Source organism: Equus asinus, chromosome 14 (genome assembly GCF_041296235.1).
Source record: "Equus asinus isolate D_3611 breed Donkey chromosome 14, EquAss-T2T_v2, whole genome shotgun sequence".
NCBI lineage: Eukaryota > Metazoa > Chordata > Mammalia > Perissodactyla > Equidae > Equus > Equus asinus.
Genome location: NC_091803.1, coordinates 29,758,322 through 29,780,083, shown reverse-complemented (window position 1 = coordinate 29,780,083; position 21,762 = coordinate 29,758,322). Strand labels below are relative to the sequence as shown.

The window sequence follows — 21,762 nt, the reverse complement described above, 5'->3', positions numbered from 1 at the left end:
CAGGAGAAAAGGTGTGGTCCAGGGCACAGCCTGTCAGGCCCTGGCTGGACTCCTGGCTGCCCCTGATGAGCTGTGACAACGGTTTCTGAAGATGTGTGAGTGCTAGAGTGCCAAGCACCTGCCAGGCTGCTTTTACATTTTGTCATCTCTGTGAAGCCTAGGACCACCCTACCCAGAAGGTGCCATTATTATCCCATTCAGTAAGGAGGACACATGCACGGAGGGTCTTTGCTATGTCACCTGACCAGGATAAGGAGCACAACCAGATTCAAACCCAGGTTAGCTGGCCCCAGAGTCCATGCTCTTAACCATTCATTGTGCTGCCCCTTTTGTTCCTTAGACTTTCTAAGCCTCAGTTTCCTTCTCTGAAAAGTGGAACTGTAGTCTACCGTGCAGTGAGTGTGAGAACTAAGTCCACCAGTGCTTACAAAGAGCTCAGCCTGATGGCTTACACGTACAGCAGCCGCAATAGACGCTGTGGATTACACGTGATCTGCTAAAAGCCAACCCCCAATCCAGGGTCCAGTCTCCTCAGGTCATAAAGGACAGACTTAACTGTAAACACTTCCAGGAGAGGGCAGAGGGGACACAGGAGAGCTGGATTATGGCATTTCTGTCCTCAAATAGCTTTCAAATGAATTAGAAAGATAAGCACATGGGTAACCCTGCTACCCCCCACATGGGCAACACAAACTGGAGGTGGCCAGGCCTGGGGTCAGATGCACTGGCCAGCTCTGAGGCCCTGGGCGAGTCACCTTTCTGAGCCTCCATTTCCTCACTGATAAAAGGAGGATACGAACAGTCATTTTCTCCTGAGGGTCATCACAAGGCTAGAATGCGAGGACCTAGGGAAAGTGCTTCATGTATTGCCTGGCATGTGCTAAGACTCACAAAGCTCTGCTTGTGATTATTAGAGTGTTACTGGGCTCCCTCTCCCACTGGGCCTCTGTTTCTTCAATTGTCAGAAAAGGGGGCCGGGTTAGGTAAATTTGGGGGTCCCTTCCTGATCCAACTTAACATGTTCAGTGTGTGGAATGCCCCAGGGTTTAAGAGTGACTTCACTAGGAGAACTTAAAACATATGTTCACATAAAAACTACTATGTAGGGGCCAGCCCCGTGGCCGAGTGGTTAAGTTCGCCTGCTCTACTTCTGCGGCCCGCGGTTTTGCCGGTTCGGATCCTGGGCGCGGACGTGGCACCGCTGGTTGGGTCATGCTGAGGTGGCATCCCACTTGCCACAACTAGAAGGACCCACAACTAAAAATATACAACTATGTACCAGGAGTATTTGGGGAGAAAAAGGAAAAATAAAATCTTTAAAAAAAAACACACAACCAAAAAACTACTATGTAAATATTCTTAGCAGTTTTATTCTAATAGCCAAAAAAGCAGAAACAATCCAAATGCCCATCCACTGATGAATGGAAAAACAAAACGGGTATTTCCACACACTGGATATGACCTGGTCACAAAAAGGAACGAAGTACTGACTCACGCTACAACACAGATGAACCTCTGCTAAGGAGAAGCCAGTCACGGACAACCACCTCTTGTTTGCTTCCAGTTAGATGAAACGTCCGGAATGGGTAAACCACAGAGACAGAAAGTAGCTTAGTGGTTGCCAATGGCTGGAGGAAAGGAGGAATAGGGACTGACTGCTATTAAGCATGGGTTTCATTTTGGGGTGATGAAAACATTCTGGAATTAGATATTGGTGATGGCTGCACAACATAGTGAATATACTAAAAAACACAGAATTGTATAGTTTGAATGGCGAATTTCACATTATGTGAATTATATGTCAATTGAAAGAAAAGGACTCCCGAAGCAAGAAGCTCCAGAGGTCAGCCACCCTGGGGAGCCTGGACACCTGCCCTCTCCCTCACCAAAAGGCTGGGGTAGGGGAGGTCTGCTGAGGGGCCGCAGGCCGCACTCACACCATCACGCGGCACTGGGAGCTCCGCAAGGGTGGTACTTGTTCATCAGCAGACCCCTCGTGCCCAGTACGGTGCCTGACAGGAAGCAGGCGCTCCGTGAAATCCAAGTTTTTGCTGTGGCCTGCGTGGCATTTCACGATTTTGCTCCCGCCAACCCCTCTGTCCTCACGTCTCCAGTTATTCTGCTTTGTTCACTGTGCTTGGGCCACAATGGCCTCCCTGCTGCTTCTCTAATATGCCCAGCACTTCGCTTCTGCAGGGCCTTTGCATCTGCTATTCCCTCTGCTTTGAAAATTCTTCCCCAAGGTAACCATGGGGCTGGCCCCTCACTTTATGTAGGTGTCTGCTCTAATGTCACCTCCTCAGAGAAGACCACCCTATCAAAAAGAGCACCCCATAATCTGTTACCCATTCTTCCACAGCACTTATCAACACTCAATAGCACAGCAAGAATGAATGAATCTGTTTACCTGTTTCCCCTCCATACTGAGCACAGGATCTCTGCTCAGTGCTGGAACACTACCTGGATCACAGTAAGTGATCTCGGTGAATGAATTCCTGTATTTAACTAATCTTGACTAAGTTTCTGCTACAGCTTTCCACAACAGAAGACAGAAATGAAATCTGTTTCTGCCATTAAGAATCCAGAGTCTAGTTAATAAGTCACCTGAGGTTAGAATACACATCTCAAAACGGTCATGGTATTTTCGGTATGTTTCCTTGGGAAGCTTAACTAGTCCTACCTGTCCCGACAGGAGGCAACTATTGACCCAGAGAACACAAGCACACCCCTCCTTGTCCTCCCTGAGCTTAGCTCTCCTCCAGATTAAACCTCCCATGAAAGATCGATTTCAGGGGCTGCACAAGTTTTGTTTCGCTCATACAGTGTGGTTAAAAAAAAGACAAACAAACTGGAGCTCAGATTTAACAATGTGAAGCGTTCATTAAAAAACAATAACAAAGCACCTGGAGTTCTGGCTCCTCTTGGCAATCAGAAGATTTAACAAGCTGGGCCACCATTCCCACGTGGGAACATGGGGAGCGTTCTCCTGCTCACCATAAACCTAGCACTCCAGTTCCATCTTACACCTGGCCTGTGCCTCCTGCCTGCTCCCAGGGGCACTTGAGATTCTGAGATAAGAACAGGAATCTCAAAACAGCCTTAGAGCTTTTCTTCAGAAAGCTTCAGCATCTTTTTGGGTGGTATGTGTCACCCCAGGCAGTATAAATGTACCCATTTCTCCAGGAACTCCTCATTCTCCATCCCAGGCCCAGTGGGAAGACCTACAGGCTCCTTTCCCTGTTCCCTCCTTGAAGAAGGATCCTTTCTCTGCCAGCCTCACCTGCCCACTCCAGCATGTCCTCAATATTCTCCGCTGCCCCAGGCACAAGGCGGGTCTGATCCGTGTCCTCCAGCCTCAGGATGAAGCTTCCCTGGTGCTTCTTGGCAAAGATGTAGTTGTACAAGGCAGTGCGGAGGCCGCCCAGGTGCAAGAAGCCTGGTAAAAGTAGAGGACAGCTCAGACAGGACAGGGACAAGCAGCTGATGGGCCTCAGCCAAAGGGCAAGTTAGCCCTGCTTGTGACAGATTGTCCCAACAAACTTCAAAGCCCAAGAAACGACTACCCCCGCCCCATTTCTCCAGGCAGCACCCCTTCAGTCAGACTACCATAGAAGAGGGCTGAGGTCATCGACTCCTTTAGCCCCACATCCTGCAAGTACACCGCTCAAGTTGTGGAGCGTGTCATTTTATAAAAAAACTCCAACTGCACCTGTTATCCTACTTTGAGATTTGCCTCAAGGCCAAGTTTCACCCAAACGAGAAGCAGAGGTTTATTCATTGAAGCCACATCACATGTGCGTTTAACTTATGCAAATTAACAAAGTGCAGGGGCCAAAAAAAAAAATTCATCACAAATTAAAAACGAGTGGTTAAGTTCGCGCGCTCCACTTCGGCGGCCCAGGGTTTTGCTGGTTCAGATCCTGGGCGCAGACACGGCACCACTTGTCAGGCCATGCTGAGGCAGCATCCCAAATGCCACAACCAGAAGGACCCATAACTAAAAATACACAACTATGTACCGGGCAGCTTTGGGAGAAAAAAAGAGAAATAAAATCTTAAAAAAAAAAAAACTGTGAAATTACATTTTGCATATACCCTCTACACACTGTCATGACACTCCACATCACACATTTTCAGTTTTGTCTACTTGAGATTTTCACTTTAACTGCTGGCTTTAAGTACTAACCAAAAGTAATATTCGACTCCACTTCATCCAAGTTTAAACTCATAAGATTCTACTTCATCATCACTCAATGACCAGTTTTCCCAGGGCTGTCATTTCTCCCTTATCCAACCCTCTTTGGCCCAGCCCATGGCCCCATCTCCACAATGAGCTCATCTGCATCTCCAGGTCCAGGAGGCAGCACCAGATAGGAGAAGCTCCTCTGGGATCAGGCAGACTTCAGTTCAACACTGATTATGTGTGTGACCTTCAACTAGTTATCGCAAGGCCACCATAAACCAGTGGTCCCCAAGATAGAAGACAGGGGTTCAGTTGTTGAAAGCAAGACCTTTTACATCAAGTAGACCTGGACTCAAATTCTGCACCCATCATTTACTGGTTCCTACCCCTTGGGCACTCTACTTAACTTTTATGAGCTTCAATTTCCTCATCTATTAGGATTAAAAACAAAAAACAGAAACGTTTCTTATAGGATTACTATGAGGGCCAAATGCTGATGGAAGTACACCCTTCAATTAGGTTTAGCTATTGTAACGACCTGTGTTGCTTGATAATTCTTTTATCTGTTGTAGTCAACAGCCTTTCCCACATGGGCTTTTCCTGCAAATCAGCAAGGAAACAACAATTATAATCATCGTAACTGAGGCTACTGTTTATTAAATGCTTTCTATGAGTATCAGACCTTGCTAAGTGCCTCAGCTGCATTAGCTCAAACCCAAGAGGCAGGTACTATTACTAGCCCTGTTTGACAGATGGTAAAACTCAGAGGCTCAGAGAGGGTAAGTCATTTGCCCAAGTCACACAGCTAGGAAGTGGCAAAGTCAGAAATCTGGACCTGGACAATCCCAGGCCTTGGCACCCAAACTGGTGGTGGTCTGCAAACTGTTGCCAGTTCACCATCAAGCAAGGAGACAAACTGAGTAATGTTTAAAAACTTGTAGAAATTTGACAGAATAATTTTATATCTATTGACTCTAATTAAAAAAAGCAGGCTCATATTTTGTATGCTTTTAAGATTTCCATTTTCCTAGTAATTCATTTATTTTGATTTTATAAAAGTATTGATCCATAATTGATTAGAAATTGGAAACCAACCCTTTCATCATGGATGTTCTGAGAGGCTTGCTCTACACTATACTGCCTGCCAAGAAAGATCCTGTCACTCCATGCAGCTGGGATCTTGCCACAAAGGCAGCCTTACATGCTGACCCCGGAGTTCAGAATGAGCAGGCCGAGTGGGGAGAGGGCAGAAGGTAGCCTCAGTGAGAACTGGCGGCGAGGCCCCTACAGGATCTGCACTAGGGTATACAATGGGCTCCTTTCTGTCTTGCTAAGCTTCAACGTTCACCATAAGGCTTTTGTACCTGCAATTACCTCTGCCTGGAAGGTTTCTCCCACAGGCTTCACATATCTAGCTCCTCCTTGCCATTTGGTTCTCAACTGAAATGTCACCTCCTCGGCAAGGCCTTCTTGGGCATCCTAACCAAACCCCAGTCCCCTACTCTGATTCATTTGCCGCATGGCACATGTGACTGCCTAAAATTACAGTTATTTTTATGTTTGTCGCGGCCACTACAGTGTAAGCTCCTTGACAGCAGGGGCCCTACTGTCTCCATGACCACTGTATCCCAGCGCCTACTACAGTACCTGGCAGTTTGTACTCAATATACATTTATTGAATACATTAAAAAAACACCGAAAGAGATGCTACAGTACAATAAATACAAAGAAACTCCGGGCAACGCGAATAATTTCCACTCGTAGACCTGTCTCTCTAAAACCGGGTCGCGCTCCCCGCCCACTCTGACTCCACCGGAAGGGATTCATTCGGGAACTTTCGGGGGGGCGGGCAAGGGACGGTGGGCCTTGGCCTGCAGCGTTACGTCCGCCATGGTTACCTGTGGGGCTAGGGGCGAAGCGCACTCGCACCGCAGCCCCGGAATCAGTGCCCAGGCTGGCCTCGCGCCGTCCTAGGGGGCGGCCTAAGGCCGCCGGGGGCCTCCCCGGCTGCAGCAGCCTCTTCAGGAGCACCGCCATAGGGAGTGGAGTCGCACACGTGGGCTTCCCCGGGCATCACTTCCGGGGACTCTTCTCAGCCAATCCGCTTCCTCTACAGCGGGCGTAACTCCGCCCCTTAAAGGCGCAGGCCTCCTAGTCTGCAAGCCCACGCCCCCCTGCACGACTGCGGCCCCACTCGGCCTCTAGGGGGCAGAGCCCACCGAGCAGGCGATTTCCCGGGCCCGCCCCCACTCCCCCCCCCCGCGACGGGTCCCGAAAGCTAAAGCGTGGCAGGGGCCGGGTCGGGGAAGCGGAGGAGGCGGGTCTCCATAGAAACCTCCACCTGTTTCCGGCCAGGCTGTGTGAGATTAGGGGCTGCTGCGGGGGCCAATCTCAGCTAGCTCGCCTTTTCCCGGCGGCCTCTGCGGGAGCGGTGGGTGTTGTACACAATCATCATGGCGGCGGCCGGAGCCCCGGATGGTAAGTGTGGAGGGGGTGGCGGGCGCCGGGGTTTGGGCCGAGGGGAAGCGGGCGCGCCACGGGGGGTGCGGCCTGGCGCGCGGAGGAGTAGCCTGCCTCGGGAACGGTGGTCCGGCGGCGCCCGCGCAGAGTCCGAGCCCAGGCCCAGCCCGCGGCGAGCGCCCACCCCCTGACCCCCCTGCAGGCATGGAGGAACCTGGCATGGACACGGAGGCCGAGACGGTGGCGGCCGAGGCGCCCGCGCGGCCCCTCAACTGCGTGGAGGCCGAAACCGCGGCGGGGGCGGCAGCCGAAGACTCCTGCGCCGCGCGAGGCGTTCTGCAGCCGGCCCCGGCCCAGCCCCCTGGGGACCCCGCGGCCCAGGCCTCGGTCAGCAACGGCGAGGACGCGGGCGGCGGCGCGGGCAGGGAGCTGGTGGACCTGAAGATCATCTGGAACAAGACTAAGCACGACGTGAAGTTCCCTCTGGACAGCACAGGCTCCGAGCTAAAGCAGAAGATTCACTCGATTACAGGTATTCCCCGTGCGCTGACGGCCACAGCCGGCCTTCCCCACCCCGCCTGCCCATCGGTGGCGCTTACAGCCTGCCGCGCACTGCGCTGGCCTTGCCTCGGCTCCCTCAGTGCTCATAACACTCCTCCGAAGTAAGTACTAGTATGCCCATTATTCAGATGGGGAAAATGAGATCCAAGATCCTAGAGTTAGTAAGTGGCTGAGTTGAGATTCAGGCCCAGGTCTGACTCTTAGGCCCAAGCTTCTAACTGGCGTTGCCCAAACATCTCTAGTAAAAGTCACTTAAGGCCCTTGGTAAATTTACAGCTCTTAGGCCCTCCCCCGTGGAGATTTTGATTCAGTGGGTTTGGAATGTGACCAGGACTTTATTTTTAGCAAATAGGTAATTCTCATAAGGGAAGTTTAGGAGACACTGCTGTTGGCTATCCTGCTGGCCTGGTCTCAGATGCTCATGTTACTTAGTTTTATCTCGTTTACAGATTCTGCTGGCTGAAGTGATTTCTTTTTTAAGCTTTCTTTCTGTAGTCAGTAAGCTCATAAAAACAGCAACTTTGTCCTTACTGGGTTTTGTATCCCTGAGGCCTGTGGACTCTCATTTAATATTTGGCTGATTGGATGATTGAGGAACAACTAGGAATGAATGATAGCTAGTTTTTATTGAAAAATTGCTGAACAGCAGGCGCTGCATTAAATGTTCTATGTTTTACCTATCTTTTAAGCCTTAAAACAAGTCCATACAGAAGTAACCGCTGTTATCAGTGTTAGAAAGTTCTGGAAAGTGTGGGTCAGAGAGGTTGTGAATTCCCCAAGCTCCCGAAAGTAGTATGTGGTAGAGCAGTATTCACTTCCAGGTCTCTTGCCCGAGGACTCTGGTCCACATCTGTTTTCCATTCTTTGCTTTCACTGTCCTCTACTTTTTACCAAGGTCTCCCGCCTGCCATGCAGAAAGTCATGTATAAGGGACTTGTCCCTGAGGATAAGACGTTAAGAGAAATAAAAGTGACCAGCGGGGCCAAGATCATGGTGGTTGGCTCCACGATAAATGATGTTTTAGCAGTCAACACGCCCAAAGATGCTGCGCAGCAGGATGCAAAGGCCGAGGAGAACAAGAAGGAGCCTCTCTGCAGGCAGAAAGTGAGTCTGTCGTGTGATCGTTCGTCCTGGGGAGTGTGAGGCTTTGTCCTCTTGAGCCTAGGCTGGTCATATCCTCCCTAGAATAAGCTCCTTTTCGGACAGGGCCCATGATGGAAATTTATGGCAGCAGTTGGGTGCGGCTGGCTGTTGAGTGGAGGTGACAACTACCTGAGATTTGCAACTTTGTCTCATCTGGCGGGTCAGTGTGTCTCAAGTCTACCTACTTTAGGATAAGGCCTTTGTAAAGGCAGCCTTCAGTTAGGTATGGAAAGGAATCTGCTGTGGGTTGCTCTCCTATCAGTCCAAAGAAAAATGGCACTACTAGCATTATTCCCCCATTTTGTAGAAGTCCTTCATTTGTTTTTTGGTTCGTGGCTTCCCCCAAGTCAACAAGCCCGTTTCTGGATAGGCATGGGAATCAAGAGCTTCCAAAGGTTCTTCTAAAACTGTTTCTGGAAGCCAAGTGAAGCTGACTAGGAAGATAACTACGCTGATTTTTTTTTTTTCCCTCCTGGTCGATGAAATGGGGGCCTGATTTTTCACATTCTCTGTTGCTCATTTTGGATGGAAGAGATCTAGCCTTGTCTTATGTTCATTGCAGCCATAAAAATTATTTTACTGTAGAAGGAACTGGTTGGAAGAACCATCACTTGCCATTTTGTCACCCAGCAAATCCTGCTCGTTGTTATGAACCCTGCTGGCCACTCTTAGTAGTGTTCTAGGAAAATAGGTATTCTCAGCCTAACCAGTGTCCTGAGCAGAGTGGACCCACATGAACCACCGTCAGTGTTAGTTAACATAGGCACCAAAGCATGTGGCCGACAGTGTAAGAAGGACACAAGTGTGTTACAGATCCATAATCCCTTATGTGTGCTTCCAAAACCTAAAAAGAGTTTGACAGCCAAGTGTTTTTGTAGATTTGGCAGCAAATCCTGACCAGATTTACTGTGAATATTCATGTTTTGCTGTAGATATACTAATGTGTTTGGTGACAAGGTGCTGCCCCAGACCCCACAAAGGATATTATGTAATATATTTTATTTATTTATTTATTTATTTTGAGGAAGATTAGCCCTGAGCTAACATTTGCTGCCAATCCTCCTCTCTTTGCTGAGGAAGACTGGCCCTGAGCTAACACCTGTGCCCATCTTCCTCTACTTTATACGTGGGACGCCTGCCACAGCATGGCTTTTGCCAAGTGATGCCATGTCTGCACCCGGGATCCGAACCGGCGAACCCCGGGCTGTCGAAGCGGAACGTGTGAACTTAACTGCTGCGCCACCAGGCCGGCCCCATATGTAATATATTTTAAAACTATATTAGATTTGTAAAATCCCTAAAAGTTTTTGACTTTATAAAAAGTCTAGAACTTCTGTCCCATGGGGTATCAGATAAGGGGTTGTAACCCTGTATTAACATTTAAAAGGTGGTTATTTGCACACTTTCAACCCAAAATATGTGGTTATAATGTCTTGTAACCAGTTGAGTTCATTTTCCTTCTCCTCTGCCGCATGTATGCAATCGTCAGATATGAGCGTGTCAGACGTGAGTGATTGTTCCCACTGGTTACACCCTTGGAGCGCAACGTGCCTCTTAAATACAGGTTACTAATGGTAGCTTAGCAGCCTTAGAACTCTTCTCCACGTTGCAGGGAAAATTCTTTAAAAGGTACTTGTGAGGTGTGAGTCTAGATATCCTCCTAGTGCATGCTGCTTCTGTTCGCTGATGCCATCGAGGAGGCGTAACATGGCCTAATGAGAGGGACGCGTTTTGCTGGCTTTTCATCAGCTCGTGCAGGAATCTGGGCCTGGTACATAGGGTAACCCTTTGCTCACAGTCTGGCCGTATTGAGTTTGTTCCTACCAGAGGATTTCTGCCATGCTAGTAAGGATTTGAGCTGGCTCACGGCCACCTGGTGCTTAATTCAATTAAATTTTTACCCTCTGTGACTCATTGCCCCATAGTTCTGGCTTTACCCAACAGGACCTATAAAGCCATAGATGGAGAGGAAACAAGACCCAGGCATTTGGGCCAGACTGAGCTGTTTTAGGGGCTGTGAGCTTAATTAGAACCTTTCATAAGCCGCCTCAAACTCCTGGGGCAGGCGTGGGGTTAGAGACTTCTTAATGTCAGGCTCTCGAGTCATCAGCATTTGTCTTTGGCAATGTGGTTCTTCAAGCTTTCTGTTTAGCTGAGGCTGAGGGTGAGGCGGTGGGGAAGACTTCAGCAATAGATTGAATCTCCATTTGCTGAAGAAAGGCCCTTCTGGGCAGGCTCATTTACCAGCATCATTACGGGTTTCTTTGGGAATTTAAGTGGACAGAAATGGCTGTCATTTTGTACCTGCCAGTAGAGCAGCACGCTTTGTGGCTCTCTTTAGCTTGAAGTTTAATCCTTTCATTGGTGATTTTGCGGGAAGGTCTCTGGGGTGGGAGGTGGGTGGGGTGGGAGGGGAGTAGTGTTCATTTGTCTTAACATTCTAGAAATCCTTTTTGCCCCAGAACTTTGATTTCTAGTATGGTAACCACATGTGGCTGATTAAAATTCAATAAAACTAACAATTCACTTCCTCAGTCAGAGTAGCCAATTTCAAGTGCTTAATAGCCACAAGGGGCTCATGGCTACTGTTTGGGTCAGCATATGTATAGAACATTTCCATCATCATGGAAATTTTTGCTGGATAACACTACTCGTGTCAAAGGACCCATAATCTGTAGACAGGGAAAGCTTTTGAACCAAAACATTAAGGCTTTCTTCATCCTCTTTTTCAGCGAGCTAGTGACATGACTTAAATGCAGTCAGCTGTTTCATTTAATTATCTCTTTTGACTTACCTTATAGCAACACAGGAAAGTGTTGGATAAAGGAAAACCTGAAGATGTGATGCCATCTGTTAAGGGTGCCCAGGTAAGTCAGAGTCCTTTGTGAGCATTCTGCAAACGAGCCAGGTCCACCCTCTGAGGTTCCTGTGGTCATGTCCTTGCATCCTGTCCCTTCTCCTGTTTCTGTCTTACTTTGTTTCTGGTCCCGCCTTCTCTTACTGTGCCCTTGTGTCTCCAGGAGCGCCTGCCAACGGTACCCTTATCTGGGATGTACAATAAGTCTGGGGGGAAAGTGAGACTCACCTTTAAGCTAGAACAAGACCAGCTGTGGATCGGCACAAAAGGTACGTCGCTGCCCTCATCTCTGCCCAGCTTCTGCCTCTGGCACCCAGCAGCCATCTGTCTTTGGAGCGGTTCTGCTCCTTCCTCGGAAAGCTCTCTCTCCACTCTGCTTTGCTTGCTCCTGGCTTTTGATTTTGGTTTTCTGTGTTCGCCTTTTGTTTGAACCCTTTTCCCTCCTTCTTTTCAGTCTCATTTCAGGGCCATCAAACATTGGCTCTTCAGTTGCGCCCAAAACCAGAGGCCCTAAACCTGTGACCTGAGGGCCAGGTCTGTTCCATAGACAAGGGTTTTATGGGTTTACCCACAATCTGTAAAAATCAGGAGATTTCACCTGATCTGACTTTTTTTTGGCTTCTCTTGAAAAAAAGTCAAAAGATCTAGCCATTTTGGACCTGCATTCTCACCTGGCAAAGATCAGCTGGAGCCAAGTCGTAGTTCCAGATGGGCCATGCTACAGTCCTCACTGTCCCTTTTATCTTAGAGGTGGCTGTCTTCCTTCACGTATGTCACCCACCTGGCCCCTGTAGGTCAGAGTTCGCCCCTGTACTGGGTGCAGGTTTCCTAGTACTAGGGACCTACCCCTCCCTCCCTGCCTGATTGCCCTCTGTCTGTCCCCACCCACCCCTGCCTGCGCACGGAGGGTCAGGCTTGCTGTTTGCTGGAAAGTGCCTCTGCCTGTCTTCCCTCTCCCTCTCCCACATGGTTCAGAGTCTTGTCAGTTACACTCCAGAATTATCTGTGTCCTTTTCTTTGCCACTCTGTTGTGCCAATTAGCATCTTTAAACTTGGTCTGTTAAAGCAAGTTAACCTATTTCTCTGCCCCATCTATGATCTCTTCTGTCCTACTCATTTTCTGTACTGTTTTTTCCTCCCTGGTTACCATGCTCAAAAACCTTTGGCTCTTTAAGGCCAAGTTCAAATGCCTGAACACTGTCCAGCGTTCTCAACACTGGGGCCCCAGTTTAAACTTCTGAACGACCTTCCTGTCCCTCGCCCTGTTGTCCCCTGTGTGTTTCAGCTGCATCACTCCCTGAACTTCCCAACACGCTTTGCACAGCCCCACATCTTTGCTCATGCTGTGCCCTTACCTGGAATGCCTTCTTCCCATTCCTTGTTATTAATAACATCTTCCAAGGCCCTACTTAAATGTCCTCTCCTAACGAAGCCTTCCGTGGTATCTCCCCTGCCCTCCAAGTGAATTGCTGCTGCTTCTGTTCATCGAGCCCTCCGTCTAGATCCCCAGAGCACTCATTACTCTCTGACTTGTCTGTCCCCCTGTTAGATTCCCGGAGGGAACCGAACATGCCTAATTCACCTGTTTCTGGCCAGCACTGTAGGTATTCAGTGTTTGAGGTAAATGCTAAAGAGAAGTATAGGGGTCCCATCATCTGAGGTTAATTGGTTTCAGGGATAGGCCATTTAGTATGACTCAATTTAAAATGGGAGCAGAGTTTTATGGAAAATAATTGGGCCAGGGGTAATGGGGGTGAGATTTTTGTCATCTAAACTATGAAAATAAGTTTCTTATTTTCAACCCTCTCTTGGTTCTGAAAATGAACAAAGACTGAAATGCCAATAATGCTTGAGTTTTCTAATAATCTTATGATAACTTGCTATGTTTTTCATTTCACATTCCACTCTAACTGCATGGTCAAAGCAAGTTTTGCAAAATATTTAAGGGCTTCCCCAGTTTTTCCAAGAGCCTTTGAACCCGTGAATAGGTCATTCTCTTCTGCAGAGCCTGTCACGTCATCAATTTTCTTTTAATTGTGAGCTGCCCTGCCTCTGTCAGATCCTCACTTACTCATGACTTTGGAGGTGATCTTGCTTAGTTCTCCATCATTGCATTAACTTGCCGAAACCCTGCCTCTTCCTAGGCTTCTCCGTTCACTTAGGCGGCCTAATTGAAGGCAGTGGTTAGGACTGATCCAGGAGAACACTGAAGGCCGGGAGGATAGGTACAGGCAGTGGAGTCTGGATGAGGACTAAGTCTGTAAGTGCTCGTTGGTTCTCGGGGAATATTTTTGTGTTATGAAGTTGTGTAGGAAACATGTCATGACTGCAGGGACTAATGAGAACCTCCTGTCCCTGTGTTTTGAGGTTTTATTTCAGCTTGTAGGAGCAACTGCCTTCCTGCTTTGGCGTGAAGCTTGAGAAGAATCTTGACATGCTGGGGCTTCAGAGCTGTTGAAAGCCTCCTTATTCATCAGCCTTATTAAAGAGTGTGGCTGTGAACTACTCATGTCTTAAAGGGTTGCCCAAGGCTGAGGCTTTCATTCCCACCCAAACCACTGTACCAGTGTGCCTCAGGCACTCTTTTCCCTGACCCAGGAGTCCTGTCACCCAAGTGTCATAAGCATTTCCTAGGAGGACAGCTTGTTCTGCGAGTTGCCTGCTAGCCGCTGGCTTCATCTTTCTGCTGGCAGGAAGCTGCTGTGGAGTGACCATCCCAGCAGCCAGTTGGCCTCCTGCTCGATGGGGTGCTTTACCCGGTGACACTCAGGGCTCCTATTTGCGGCTTAAACTCTCCCTGTGATAGCTTGTGTAGGAGGCAGTACTGACAGCCTCAGGCCCAACAGAGTGAGAAGAACAGGTTCCAGGCAGGAAGCGTGAACAGGTGACACGTGAAGCTGCCACGGGGCGTGGGTGCCGTGTTTGTAGGGGAGTCGGGGCTTGAATCTAGCTTGTTGCTGCCACTCAGGAATGTGGGCCCAGGATTGTTACATCTTCTGCATCTTCAAGAGAAGCCAGAAATCTATATTTTTGTGTGAAGTCTCTGGACATTTCAATTTCAAGATGGCTGGTGTTTTAAAAAGTTTCCATCTTAAAAACAGCTGCCGGTCAGGTCCTGCCTGTGGGTCACTGTGTTAGAGCCACTGGAAGTCAAAACCTGAATGAACATCTTCAGGTCCATTCTCTCCACCCACAGTCTTCAGAGACTGAGCCCCACAGGACGGAAGTAAAATGTCTCAAATCATCAGCCAGACCAGAACCCAGGTCTCTGAATTCTTGGTCTATTTTGTTAACATCTGTTTTCAGATTCTGCCTTTTCCAGATTTCTCTTTCTGCAAAGACTGTAATGAGTTTTTTTTCCAACTTGGTTTAACTTTGCTGAGAGCTTCTCCCCATCCCTGAGGTGTCTGCTACTTCTGGGTGGTGGCTTCCTGTTGCGCAGGCGCTCCCCGCCTCCTGCCGTCATCCCCGATCCCACTGTACTTGGCTCACTTCCAGCATTCTCATCTCCCTCCAGGCATTCCTTGCTGCCGCCTCTTTCTTACCTGCCATTCTTAAACTTCCTGCAAAGTGTCTTCTGACCCCCTGTGATAGTGGTATCTCGAGCATTAATCATAAGAGGTTATCAGTGTTTTAGGAGAAATCCTTTGTGTGTGTATATTTGGAGGGGTGGGGGACCAGGGGAGGGACTGAGGGTGGGAGGGCATGTGAGCAAGATCCTGGGATAGAAACTGTTCATAAAGCCCTGGCGTTCCCCCTTCCTGTGAGAGCCCCAGGAGTGTGCTCTTGCCTCTGTGTCCTTGTCCTCTTGCCTCCTATGTACCAAAGGCCTTAGCCAGTCCTGGGCTTGGGCAGTAAAGGTGCAGTGGAATTGTTTGGGTATTTATTAATCATCAGACTTTAAAAAATAACGCCGGGAAAGATACATCTCTCCTCTCAGAGGCCTTTAAGATCCCATTGCCAAGTCCTGTTCCCCGTTTGCTCCTGAGAAGTCCAGCTCCCAGGCAGGGCTCTGGGGGAACTGATCAGAAAATCCTACCCCATCGTCCCCAGAGGGCATAGGTGACTTGTGTTTACAGTTGATCCCCAAAGCCACCAACCCTGACGAGAGACTACTTAGTCACAGGAGGAGAACAGGAGGGCCTTTGAATAATCGTTGTAATCCCTTTCAACTTAGAGCGGACTGAGAAATTGCCCATGGGCTCCATTAAAAATGTGGTCAGTGAACCTATCGAAGGACACGAGGACTACCACATGATGGTAAGTAGGCGTGTGGTGCAGCCTCTCACTAGACTCCTGCTTCTGCTCCTCAGGCAGGGAATGGATTTTTAACTGAGGAGAAAACTCAGTATATGGAAGACGCACGGTTTTAAGACCTTCATGTTTTCTTCATCTACTTAGAACTTAATTCATGACCTATTTATTCCTCGTTCTGTTTATTTTGCAGCCCCCCGCCTTGCAGTTTAAAGGGGATGTGTTTTATCCCTTTTGCCTCCCTCTTATTTGTAATATTTTGTTTTTAGACCAGGAAAATAAATATAAAGAGGAGGAATGGCTTGTGGGTTTTCATTTTAACTTTTGTCTTGCTTTGTATAAAACAAAACCTCCCACTGGCCTTGGCATTTGTGTGGACACCAGCAGTCCCCTTCTGTGATGGGCAGCCGTCGAGTAGCCAAGGACCCTGTGGGAAGGACAGAGCCTGCTCTAATGAGGGTGGGCTGCCGTTTCCTGAGACGGACTGTTTGGGGGCATTCCCTGCAGCTGTGTAGAACAAGGCCAAGAATCCAGTGATCTGACGAGCTGAGCAGCTTAGGCAAACCCCTTCAATTTTCCCAGCACTATTTGGAGGGAGCACTTTAAGAATGAAGTTTAGCTACGTAAACTCCCAGGTTGCTATGACAGGGACCTGACCTGAGCAGTAATAGGGTGAGGGCAGGGCTGCCTGCCATTCTTCATCGGAGGAGGCAGATTTTTCAGTGTCCAGCTGATGGTGATGCAGCCATGTCGGCCCCATCCCAGGGAGAAGGAACAGCTAGTGGTTTGACCTGGGGGTCACTGTTACAGAGTCCACGGCAGAGGGAGGTATTGGAAGATTCCAGGAAAAGGAGATCTAGCATCATGGCCGTTCTCTCTGGACAGATAGCAGATCCCCTGGCTCTAGGAAAAGTCACTCAGTCAGTCCTGTCCCCTCTCCTGCCTCATTGGTGTCTGTCAGCTCAGAGGTGCTGCAGCAAGGCATGGGTGGGATTGTAGTCCTTGGGCTGCGAGCTCCTGGGGTGTCGTCCTGGGAGCGGTGACATTGCCACAGGGGCGGCTTTCAGGCCTCTGGCAGCCCTGCCGCCCCTGATCTCTGTAGTCTTTAAAGGATTGCACATGGATTTGTTTTGCCTACTCAAGTGTTTTTTACGTTTTAAAAGTTGGATTTTAATATTTTCAAGCTGGGCCCTTTCACTTCCTTTCGAAACATTCGTTTTTCCAGTTTGGCGGTGTAGGGTTTGCAAACCCCAGTTCTCAAAGCATGCTGGTGAGAGGAATTTCAGACAAGTCGAGTGGACATCTTTTAAGGAATTGGTGTGGCTGGGTAATGCTTTAGTGTTTAGTTTAGATCCTCGTTTCTCTCTCGAGTCGTTGCTGGCAGAGGGTGGTTCTCAGAGCCCCTTCTCTTTTCTAAACACCATGAAGCAGCACCTCTACCTCTCTCCTAATGAAAGTGTTTATTTCCCTCTTTCTGCAGATGCCATTTCACTAGCTAGATTCATGTATCACGGTTCACATTAGAAAGGGGTGGCTGTGCTTTTTCCTTTTTAGAGAAACTTTTAAAAATAGAGGAAAGAACAGAGAATACTCTAACAAACCCATATATCCATCACCAAGAAACGACAATTGTAAAAATCTTGTAACTTGCTTTAAATCTTTCTTTAAGTAAAAGCAATCAAATTTACCAGCAGTGAATACCTCCCCCTTGTCTTCCCCTCCCCCAGTACCATTATCAGTATTTGTCATGCGGATCCTTCCCATCTCTATGCTTTATTTCCATATATATCCATGAACAAGATACAGTATTGTTTTGTGTTTTTTCAGTTTTCATAAATGGTCTCATGGTATGTATCGTTCTGTAGCTTGCCTTTTTTGGTTCAACATTATGATCTGTTTATATTCACTATAGATCCACTTCATACCTGTTGAAAGTGATCCAGTGTTCGTATGAATGGGCCATGTCACCTTTCATTTTGTGTTCCCTTACTGATGGATATGTAGGTTGTTTCCAGGGTTTTATCGTTTCTGACCGTACTGCTTTGAACATTCGTATCTGTTTCCTTGTGCATGTGTGACAGTTTTTCTAGGGCAGTGGTTCTCAAACTGGTCTCTGGATCAGCAGTAGTCTATCACCTGGGAACTTGTTAGAAATGCAGATTCTCAGGCCCCACCCCAGACCTCAAATCAGAAAGTCTGAGGGGTGGAGCCCATCTGTCTGTTCTAACAAGCCCTCCAGATGGTTCCGCTGTGCTCTTGAGTTTGGGAACCGCTGCTTTAGGGTCGGCTATGCTTCTCTCTCCCACCTTCTTTTTTTTTGGCAGGAGAATGCTCCCCGTGTGCACAGTTTTGTTCCCTTTCCTTTTAAAATACTTCACCTGTCTGCCCTCCCCCATGTTTGTTGTGCTGCCTGCATAGTCTCCTGACCTCTGAAGTACCGCTTGGTTTTCCTTTTTCCCTTCCAGGCGTTTCAGTTGGGCCCCACGGAAGCCTCTTACTACTGGGTGTACTGGGTTCCAACTCAATATGTGGATGCAATCAAAGACACTGTGCTGGGGAAATGGCAGTATTTTTGAAAGCACTTTCACCTCTGGCCCAGGAGACTGACCCAAAGTGAAGGACATTGCTGGGAGAGGCCTGCAGCATCCCTGGATTTCAGAGTTCTGGAACTTTGTTCAAAAAAAACCTATTTCCAATCTAAGGCGATGTGGTGACTGAAGCCAGAGGTGATGTACTTTCACCATTAGCTTAATTTTAACTTAAAATCACCGGTTCCCTTTCTTGCAGTCAGCTTCATACCATTTTTAAAGTCAATACAGTGGAAATCAATAAATCTGAATTCCGAACATGTTGTGTGGAATACTCAAGTGTGTTTGAGAGTAGATCTGCCAATTTTGTTTAGAAAGGATTGATCAAAAGCTTTCTGGTTTTTTTTTTTTTTTTTTAAGTGATTTCACCTGAAATATTTTCACAAATCTGGTTGCAAACGTTTGGACTGCTTTGTGATGAGTTGGGGTGTTTTTCTTTTTCATATAAAATTGTATGCAAAATGGGGGGGTTAGTAAGCCATATTTTTCTGTCTATTGATTCAGATGGAATTCTTTCCCTTTTTTATTTTCTCACTTCCTAGATTTGAGTTTGTGTTTTAAAAACCCAAAGATGGCAGTTCCTCTTTTTGTACCTCATCGATGCTTCCTTTCCTGGCTCTCTCCCACCGTGCTGCTGCTCGTGAACGCATGGTGGGAGAGGAAGAGCTGTTTGGTGTAGGTCAGGGAGCGCTCACACTTGCTGTGGTGTTTGTTGAGCAGCAGAGTCTCTCACAGTGACTCCCCTCTAAACGTCTTGCCCTTTCTTTGGGCCTTGATCTCTGGGGAGTTCCACTGCTGGCTTGATGGTACCTGCAGCCCTCACTGATTTGGCTTTGAGGCCCAGCCTGGCATGGGTGTGCCTGGGCTGTGCTGCTCAAAAGCCACAGCTCCCAGGCCGACAAAGCCCTCTTTGAGAAGGAGCCAGGTGGAAGACAGTTTATACAGCCATATAGCCACAGACCCAAATCCGTTTTCTTTAGAAGTTTCAAGAAATTCTTAAGCAGTCCACTGATGAATTCAATTATGCTTCTCCATGTGGTCCTTCTGCTCATGCATTATGTTCAAGTGTCCTTCATCCCAGGTTCAGAGATGCTGCCTTTCTCGATAAGAAGACATCTGACCTAGTGGGTTGGCCGATGTATTTAAACATCGCAAATGGGTAAATTGCTCTCGTGATTAGCTCACCCTCTTCTGGTTTTAGCCCTTACGTATTTGTACACGTGAACTTCTCTTGTCTCCTCATGACTTGATTGACTCTGAAATGGGGGAAAGTCTCTTGGTGAATGGTATCCTTTGTGCTCTTTGCTGTTTCTCTGCTGCTGTCTTTGCAATTCTCCTCTCACTGGTTGCAGGCTCTCATAGTAAGGTTTGGCGAGAGATTTTCCAAACTTCACATTTTGGATTCTTGGCTGTTTACCCTTCATTCTGTGAAATGTATTAGCATGTGTTCACCTAAGATGACTACTCCTTGTGAGCCAGTGAATGATGATATTCTATACCCTTCCCTTGTAAGCTGTAGTTCAGGAATCCAGCCCATATAGACAGACTCATGCTTTTTATGATGTAGTCAATGCCAAGTTATGCATCTGGGCAGGAAAATCTACTCTTTGCTCTCTTTGGGGGTGTAAGTACGTATGTGAAGTGTAGCACTCCAGTTGTTTTCACCCCTTGAAGAAGGAGCGGTAACTGGCATCTCTGTCCTTGTTGGCCTGCAGTCGTTTCTTTGCTCCTTGTCAGAGCCTCCCTCTGCAGCTGACGAGTCTACAGAGGAAACTGTCACGTAGCAAGCAGAGCATCGTCTCCATTGGAATACTGCCCTTTTTGTTGGCCAGCATCCCTGTCCTGGAGACTTGTCCTGACAGTGCCACACACCCACTTTTGTTCTCGAAGCAGGCGTCTCTGTCCCCAGACTGGCCTCGCAGTGCTGCTCTCTGAGGTCCCTCCCGCCAGGTCTCCTCATCTGCCCCGTCCCTGTGGCTACTGGCGCTAGTGACACCCCGCCCTCCCCGTGAGGACACGTGTTCTGTAGTCTCCCCGCTCCCCAGGGGCCAAGCCGCTTCTCGCTCAGGCTGGCGTCATTTCAGGATAGGACCAAAGCCTGTGTGAGCCTTGTTAATTTTAAGTAAAATGGTGCTTTTTTCCTTACTTGGAGATATTATATATAAATAATAATGTAAATGACATCTTTTCGTACAGAGCTGTTTGAGTATTGCTTTACAGAGCTCACTAAATCTACCACAACAATCTCGAGCTCTGGCTCCTGACCCTGTCTGCATGGAGACCTTGCTGGAAGCCCTCAGGAGAGCAGAGGTGGATAGCACTGGGAGAAGTATTTGAGTTGGATCTGTGTCTGGGTCACAGCGGTATTCATTCTTTCGTCCCTAGGTCCTGTGAACGGTCTCTTCTATTTTTCTTACGGTCCAGAATGTACTGACTCAATCTCTGTTAGCAAATTGAAGTACTCTACCCCTTAGGTAGCTTCACAGTGTTAAGTTTTCATCGGGATCCTTTCTGTACAGTCTCGTCACTGTCCGAGGGGACTGGTTCTTTCCCTGGGGTGGGGACCCTAAAGGGAAAGCTGGTTGCGAGAGGGGCTCCAGCGTGCAGGAAGTAGGCTAGGGGCTTGCCATCTCTTCCAGGTGGAATGCCTCTCTGAGCCTCCTGATGGGCTGCTTTCTCTCCTAGAATTTGTGCTGGTGGTCCTCCTGCAGGTCTTTGCGCACAGACATCATGCCTTCCTTTCCCTCCCTGAGGCGACTTGGTAGAATAGTGACAGGAGAATCCCTGATGAGGCCCGGTCCCTCTCAGCTCTGTTTCGGTCAGCCTAGTCAGAGAACTCAGACTCCTGAGTTGCTGGAACTCTCTAGTATGAAGTATTTTAATTGATGATGGGCCTTTTGCAGGTAGCATTAGCTCTTTTTCAATGAAGTCAGACTGAGCTAAGGACGCACTTTCCTGTCATCTTGTGGATGCAGTAGGGCCATGAGGCCTCAGGAGGCTCCTTAGTTGCTGCTTTACCCTATGAGGGCCAAAGAGACTAACTTTGCCACATTGCCACGTCTCTGAAAAGTTGCCATATTTCAGCCAGAGGGGCTTGCTTTCCCCTTCCTCTCACTTCAACCATGTGCCTGGAGGAGCCTTCCTGGGCTCTCGCACTTGGCCTACCCTTTCTGTCAGGGGCAGAGAAGGGAAAGAGATAGACTCTGTGTGCCAAGGGCCGTGCAAGGGCAGGCTTGCTTTCCACCCCTTCTTCGGAAGGAGACCTCTTTCTCTCGCTTCATGCCTCATGCCTGTTGTCTTGGAAAAGAGCTTTGAGATTGTCATCTCCAGTTAAGATTGGCACCTGTTTCCTTCTTAATGGGGCCTGGTGGCCTTTCTGAAGTCAGGGGTGGTCAGGAGCCCTCTGATGTGCAGAACATCTGGTACATCAACCTGCCAGGCTGGGTGGTTCTACTGCTTTCTCAATTTCTAAGAACCTCTCTCTTTTTCTTAGAGTTCTGCAGAATTATTTGACAATATATGTAAGTACCATGTTTCCTTGTGGTGTACGCTCTGTTCTGGTTTTTGTTTTTAAATCAAATGCCTGTTTGGGAGGAGATGAACGTACTTAGTCTATTAGATTTACGCTGCTGGATTTTTTTTAAAGTGTAACCTTGACTAGCTGTCTTATTGTTTATCCTGTAAGATTAGTCTGTCAATTAAAATTTGATAATTAA

The 21,762-nt window shown here is 48.1% G+C and overlaps 2 protein-coding genes across 12 annotated transcripts in view; one reads left to right on the top strand and one right to left on the bottom strand.

Moving 5' to 3' along the window:
- Positions 1–7,444, bottom strand: part of EARS2 (glutamyl-tRNA synthetase 2, mitochondrial) — a 23,181-nt gene extending 15,737 nt beyond the window's left edge. For 2 of the 7 annotated variants that reach the window (XR_011494227.1, XR_011494228.1), the window contains exons 1-2: positions 6,082–6,334; positions 3,281–3,436 (exon numbers count right to left, since the gene is read on the bottom strand). Coding sequence is in view for 3 of the 7 variants with exons in the window: in XM_014864736.3 (XP_014720222.3) it covers positions 3,281–3,436; positions 6,082–6,220 (295 nt within the window). In the remaining 4 variants the exon portion in view is untranslated. Of the gene's footprint in view, positions 1–3,280; positions 3,437–6,081; positions 6,337–7,242 lie in introns of those variants that run through there. The other 5 variants (XR_001401816.3, XM_014864736.3, XR_011494226.1 and 2 more) reach the window with 4 other exon arrangements.
- Positions 6,357–21,762, top strand: UBFD1 (ubiquitin family domain containing 1). Of its 5 annotated transcripts, none has more exons than XR_011494229.1 (8): positions 6,408–6,661; positions 6,846–7,175; positions 8,100–8,308; positions 11,149–11,214; positions 11,368–11,473; positions 12,754–12,804; positions 15,382–15,464; positions 17,924–21,762. XR_011494229.1 is itself a non-coding variant. In XM_070484691.1 (8 exons), the coding sequence occupies exons 1-7, from the start codon at positions 6,637–6,639 to the stop codon at positions 15,460–15,462; spliced, it is 888 nt and encodes a 295-aa protein (XP_070340792.1). In that variant the 5' UTR covers positions 6,503–6,636; the 3' UTR covers positions 15,463–15,464; positions 17,924–21,762. The 5 variants fall into 5 exon arrangements, 4 of the variants coding, with proteins under 4 accessions (XP_014720224.1, XP_070340794.1, XP_070340792.1 ...); XM_070484691.1 differs by having other exon boundaries at positions 6,503–6,661; positions 12,754–12,824; XM_014864738.3 differs by lacking the exon at positions 12,754–12,804 and having other exon boundaries at positions 6,357–6,661.